The sequence below is a fragment of the Cebus imitator genome, unplaced genomic scaffold, assembly GCF_001604975.1.
Source record: "Cebus imitator isolate Cc_AM_T3 unplaced genomic scaffold, Cebus_imitator-1.0 Scaffold170, whole genome shotgun sequence".
Lineage (NCBI taxonomy): Eukaryota > Metazoa > Chordata > Mammalia > Primates > Cebidae > Cebus > Cebus imitator.
This window is the reverse complement of record NW_016107485.1, coordinates 662,979-669,561: the sequence shown is the minus strand read 5'-3', so window position 1 is coordinate 669,561 and position 6,583 is coordinate 662,979. Positions and strand designations below refer to the sequence as shown.

Below are 6,583 nucleotides of genomic sequence, written 5' to 3'. Positions count from 1 at the left end.
GGTTTCACCGTGTTGACCAGGATGGTCTCGATCTCTTGACCTCGTGATCCACCCACCTTGGCCTCCCAAAGTGCTAGGATTACAGGCGTGAGCCACCGCGCCCGGCCGATTTCATTCTTTTTTGTAGCTGCATAGTATTCCATGTTATATATGTGCCACATTTTCTTTATTTAATCCACCTTTGAAGGGTTGGTAAGTTGATTCTGTGTCTTTGCTATTGTGAATAGCAGTACAATGAACATGTATCTTTTTGGTAGAATAATTTGTTTTTCTTTGGATATATACCAAGTAATGGGATTGCTGGGTTGAATGGTAGATCTGTTTTATGCTTTTTTGAGAAACCTCCAAACTGCTCTGCAAACTGTTCATAGTGGCTGAACTAATTTACATCCCCACCAACAGAGTGTATGTTCCTTTTTCTCCACAGCCAATCAGCATCTGTTATTTTTTGACTTTTTAGTAATAGCCATTCTGACTGGTGTCAAATGGTATTTCAATGTAGTTTTTAGTTGCGTTAGTGATGATGAGAATTGTTTTCATACATTTTTTGGCCACTCGTATATGTCTTCTTCTGAGAAGTATCTGTTCTTATCATTTGTCCATTTTTTTAATGGGGTTATTTGTGTTGTTCTTGTTGACTTGTTTCAGTTCCTTGTAGATTCTGGGTATTAGACCTTTGTTATCTCACATTCTGTAGCTTGTCTGTTTACTCTGTTGATAGTTTCTTCTGCTGTGCAGAAGCTCATTATTTACGTCCCTCTTGTCAATTTTTGGTTTTGTTGCAATTGCCTTCGGAGACTTAGCCAAAAATTATTTGCCAAGACTGATGCCAAGAAGGGTATTTCCTAGGTTTTATTCTGAAATTTTGATAGTTTGAGGTCTTACCATAAATCTTTTGTTTTTAATTCTGTTTACTTATTAAATAGGAAGTCCTTTCCCCATTGCTTGTTTTCCTTGGCCTTGTCAAAGATCAGATGATTGTTGGTGTACAGCTTTATTTCTCTGTTCTTTATTCTGTTCCATTGGTCAATGTGTCTGTTTTTGTACTGTTACAATGTCATTTTGGTTACTGTAGCATTATAGTATAGTCTGAAGTTGAGTAATGTGATGCCCTGTCTTTATTCTTCTTGCTTTGACAATTTGGGCTCTTTTTTGGTTCCATATTAATTTTAGAATAGTTTTGTCTAATTGTATGAAAAATGATGATGGGGGTTTGATAGAAATAGTGTTGAATCTCTAGATTGCTTTTGACAGTATTGCCATTTTAACAATATTGATTCTTTCAATTCATGAGCATGGAATGGTTTTTCATTTATTTGTGTTGACTCTCATTTCTCTCAGCAGTGTTTTGTAATTATCCCTGTAGAGATCTTTCACTCTCAAACCATTTACCATAGCCACAAAATAAAAAGAAAACACCTAGGAATCCATCTGACCAAGGAACTGAAAGATTTATCAGTTCCAGGAAACTTTTGACAGAGTCTTTATGATTTTCTAGGTATAGAATCATATTGTCAGCAAATAGAGATACTTCAACTTCTTTTTTTCTTACTTCAATGTCTTTTATTTTTTCTCTTGCCTGATTGCTATGGCTAGGACTTCCAATACTGTGTTGACTAGGAGTGGTAAGAGGGGCACTGTTGTCCTGTTCCAGTTCTCAAGAGGAATGCTTTCAGTTTTTGCCTGTTCAGTATGATGTTGGCTGTGGGTTTGTCATAGATGGCTCTTATTAATTTGAGGTATGTTTCTTCAGTGCCTAGTTTGTGAAAGGTTTTTATTATGAAGGGATGTTGGATTTTATCAAAAGTTTTTTTCCCTGTCTATTGAGATGATCATATGGTTTTTGTTTTTAATTATGTTTATGTGGTGAATCATATTTATTGATTTGCATATGTTAAATGAACCTTGCATCCCAGGAATGAGCCTATTTTATTCTGGTGAATTAACTTTTTGATGTAGTATAGTTTTAGTTTGCTAGTATTTTGTTGAGAATTTTCACATCTAGGTTCATGAGGAATATTGGTCTGTAGTTTTCTTTTTTCTTTCTGCCTTTACAATGTTTTTGTATCAGGGTGAGGCTGGCTTTATAGCATGAGTTAGGGAGGAGTCTGTCCTCAATTTTTTGGAAAAATTTCGGCAGAATTGGTACAAGCTCTTCTTTGCACATGTTGTAGAATATGGCTGTCAATCCTTCTGGCCCAGGACTTTTTTGGTTGGTAGATTTTTAATGACTGCTTTAATTTTGTAACTTTATATTGGTCTGTTCAGGGTTTCCATTTTTTTCTTGATTAAATCTTGGGAGATTGTGTACTTCCAGGAATTCAGCCACTTTCTCTAGAGTTTGTATACATAGAAGTGTTTATAGTAGACTTAGGATCTTTTATTTCTGTGGTATAATTCATAATGTTGCCTTTGTCATTTCTCATTGTGATTATCTGGAACTTCTTTTTTTCTTTGTTAATTTAGCTAGCAGTCTATCCATCTTGTTTATTTATTTTTCTCCAAAAAACCAACTTTTGGCTTTATTTATCCTTTGTATGGATTTTTGTGTCTTAATTTTATTTAGTTCTGCTCTAATTTTCATTTCTTCTTTTCTTTTGCTAGCTTTTGAGTTAGTTTGTCCTTTTTCTAGTTTCTCTATATATGATGTTAGATTGTTAATTTAAGATCTTTTTTATTTTCTGAGGTTGTCATTTAACACCATAAACTTTCCTCTTATCATTGCTTTTGCTGCATCCCAGAGATTTTTGTATGTTGTGTCTCTGTTTTCATTCATTTTAAAGAATTTTTTGATGTCTGCCTTAATTTCATTGTTTATCTAAAATCATTCAGGAACAAGTTGTATAATTTCCATGTAATTGTGTGATTTGGAGAGATCTCCTTAGTATTGATTTCCATTTTTATTTCACTGTTGTCTAAGAGTATGGTTGATATGATTTGAATTTAAAACAAAATTATGACACTTGCTTTATGGCCATTACAGATGAGAACAATGTATATTCTGTGGTTGATTAGTGAAGTATTCTATAAAATTCTATCACATCCAATTGGTCAAGTTTAAGTCCAGAATTTCTTTATTAGTTTTCTGCCTTGATGATCTGCCTAACACAGTCAATGGGGTGGTGAAGTCCCCCACTATTTAAGCTCCTTTATAGCTTACATATCTGAATGTATTACTTACTCACAACTTGGCTTGTGATGTCAAGAAAGAGAGCAGCTTTGTTGTCCAGATATAGCAGAGGTTGTGAATGCAAACTCCTCATCACACAATGTGGATCCTGAATATTTGTTGAAAGAAACAGATGAGAACAAGAACCTCTTGATAAGAAAACCTTCCAGGAAGGCCAAGATATCTGTTTGATGTTTCCAGGTTTTATTGATGTCAGGGTTTGGGACATAAATATTGAGAACTGCTTTATATCACTGCATCTCTCTGACTTATCTAAGAAGTGCTATCTGATTGATGTAAGCTTCAATGATCTATCTGAATGGAGGACAAGCTGCCCTTCAGATTTAACATTTATTATGGTGATTCATTAATTTTTCATGTGCAAAGTGACTCTTATGAAAGTGAGAACTTGATAGGAAAGAAAAATTTAGTGTCTTTACAAGGAATCTGTGGAGATAAGTGAGGACCACCTAAATGAGAAAAGCAAAAGCAATTTACTCAGAGCTTGCTATACCAAAGGAGTCAGCTACCGTCCCTCGTGTTTTGTCAGAGACTTAAAGATAGGCAGAGGAGTAGGGAAGCTTTAGAGTGGAAGAAAACTAACAAAGCTTCAGGTGTGCCCTGATTGGAGGCTCTTGCATGGGGAAGATATAAGCAGGCTAACTAAAAGTGAGATATCCTATGTGATTGGTTAGATGTGCATATTTAGCTTTCTCTGGTCCTTCCTAAGTTGAATAAACCTCAGAAAATTATGCCATGTGAGAGAAGCCATACAGAAATGCCACTACATACTATATTATTCCATTTATATGAAATGTACAGAATAGGCAATTCCATAGAGACTGAAAGCAGGTTTCTGGCTGCCAGCAACTGGGAGGAGGTGGATAAGGTAACTGCTCAATGAGTATGTGGTTTCCTTTTGGGATGTTAAAAAGTTTTGAAACTACACAGAGATAAAAGCTGCAGAACATTGTGAATCTGCTAAATACCACTTAATTTTTCACTTTAAAAGACTGAACTATATGGCATGTAAATTAATTGAAATAAAAATATTATTTATATTAAAATTGATAAAAATCTAAAGATGAGAGAATTCATAGTTTAACTTCAGATTATTAATTCAAGTTTTGTGTATTTAATTGCTTCTATGTAGTGACAGTGTCAGTTTAGAAGACCTGTTAATGCAAAAACATTCCTGAGTCTCACGATAAAACTTATGATTAGAGCCCCAACTGTAGAGTTTGGGTATTGGTTGCAGGTGCCTGCTGTACACTGTGTCTCACAGCACAGAGGTAGGTGGCTGAGTCACCAGGTTGAGAAGCTGCAATGTATAAAGTACTATGTCCTGATGATTTATCCAGCGAGGCATTAAGTCTTCCACTTGTTTGCTCTCTCTGACTTGACTGAATTAACAAGAGAGATGTGAGACCTTTCCCAGGATCCTGCCTAAACCACTGGAGGTAGTAAATAGCGCTATCCGTGAAACTGCAGTTGAGAACCAAGCTGTCTCCTTCTGGGACACTCAGAGCTGCAGGAATCTGCGTCACCTCCTGTTTACTGCTCACCCCTGTTCAGAAAAAGAGCAATAGACTGGTTAGTGGCTAATGATTCCTTAGAAATTACTTTTAAATTTATTCTTTCCATTTCCACAGAAACTCCCAGAGAACCATACAGACGTTAACAACTCCCTTTCTTTCTCCCTCTCTCCTTGGAGAGATGTCCTGGAGTCTGCCTGCTCTTTGCTCATTTCCAGTTCCCTCTAACTCACATTGCAGCTGCAGCCAAAGGATGAGCAGGCCCAAGAGTGTCTCCATTGCTCTGTCACTTAAATTCACTGAGAACAGAAATCTTATATCTGAAACATGGAGAACGGTTCACAAGATAAACGTTCTGCTTTGCTGCCTCATATGTTCAAACATTTCTACAGGAAACACAGAGTTGGCCCAGCCAATCTAAAACAAGTCTCTCTCTCTCTCTCTCTCTCTCTCTCTCTCTCTCTCTCACACACACACACACACACACACACACAGAGAGAGAGAGATCTGCAATGTGGGAGGTGGAAATGGAATGAAAACACTGCCACTTCAGAATCAAGCACAGTACTGCTAGAGAAATGCTTCTTTGTCTTCCACTTTCACCTCCTCCTTCTCTTAAAGAAACAAAAATATTTGAATATCAGATTTGTAGAATGCAGCCAATTCAGTGCATAGAGAGAAATTTATTTTCTTAAGTGTTTATATTAGAAAAGAAAAAAATATATAAATGTTTTCCATACTGTTACAGCAACTTTCTCCAGATTCCTATGACTTCTCGCTCTTCTTGCCACTTCAGCCCTTAAGGACTGGTTTCCTGTAACACATTTCTGTGAAAAGTCCCTTTCTATCATCTCTTACTTTCAAATTGCAAAAAGAGTTCAGAATCGTAATATTAATATTCAGCTTTGTAGATAATGTCAGGAAATGGATACTCTCATATTCTGATAGCTGAAATATAATTAATAAATGTCTATGGGGTAATTTACATATTATTGAATGCAGAAGTACCATTTGGCTGGGAATTTTTCTCAAATACTCATAAATACACTTAGAGATTGTAATTTGCATGCAGTAGTTTTAAAAAGTGGAAAAAATTTTAAATATTCTTTCAATATAGATAGTGAATACATTATGGTAGATCTATATTATGTTTTACTACACTTGTGAAAAAATACAAGGTGGGTTAAATTTTCTGAATTGCAAAATCTTCTCTCTTACTCAGTCGAATCACAGCATTTTACATATAGTGCGATCCTATTTATGTTTTTTAAAAGTATGTTTATTGTGAGTTTGTATTTAAATGGAAGTGTGATGAAACCTGTAACAGTAATTAGGAACTTGTCAGGAGCAAATCAATCAAGTATCACTTTTTATACTATATTGCATAGATATTTAAACAACAATGTGATCAGTCACAAAAAATGGAGTATGGGTGCATATAAAACTAGGGAAATGTTGAAATAAGAAATATTAATATAATGATTTCATTTTAACAAACTTTCAAGATTCATTTATTTCTCAATGCAGGTGCTATAGTCGAAAAAATTGAGAGAGCCCAGACACTCCTCAGAAAACTAATGTTCAATTTATGAACTTGACACTGGACCTTTACCAAGAATGAAAATGTTAGTTGTAGAAAGGACAATATCCAGGATCTTCTCGCTCCCTGTTTTTTCTTTACAGTTTTTGATTTCATGTACCTTTTTCTTATTTTTCCCCTTTCCTTCTTCTCATTTTATTTTCCACCTTCTTCTATTAATCTCACAATTTCTTGTGCAATGCCCTCTTAAATGGATGTTATCTCCCCCTCTTCACCAGGGAGACAGGTGTGGTTCAATCTGCCCACATGGTGGTGTCTTTGAGGCTATCTGGTGCAGGG

The 6,583-nt window shown here is 35.5% G+C and overlaps 1 gene segment (V, D, J or C); it reads right to left on the bottom strand.

Annotated features, from left to right (window-relative positions):
• Window positions 1–4,374: 4,374 nt before the first annotated feature.
• LOC108315327 lies at window positions 4,375–5,134 on the bottom strand. The segment is given in 2 exon segments: window positions 4,375–4,736; window positions 4,938–5,134. Coding segments are annotated over 2 exon segments (393 nt in total).
• Window positions 5,135–6,583: the final 1,449 nt, after the last annotated feature.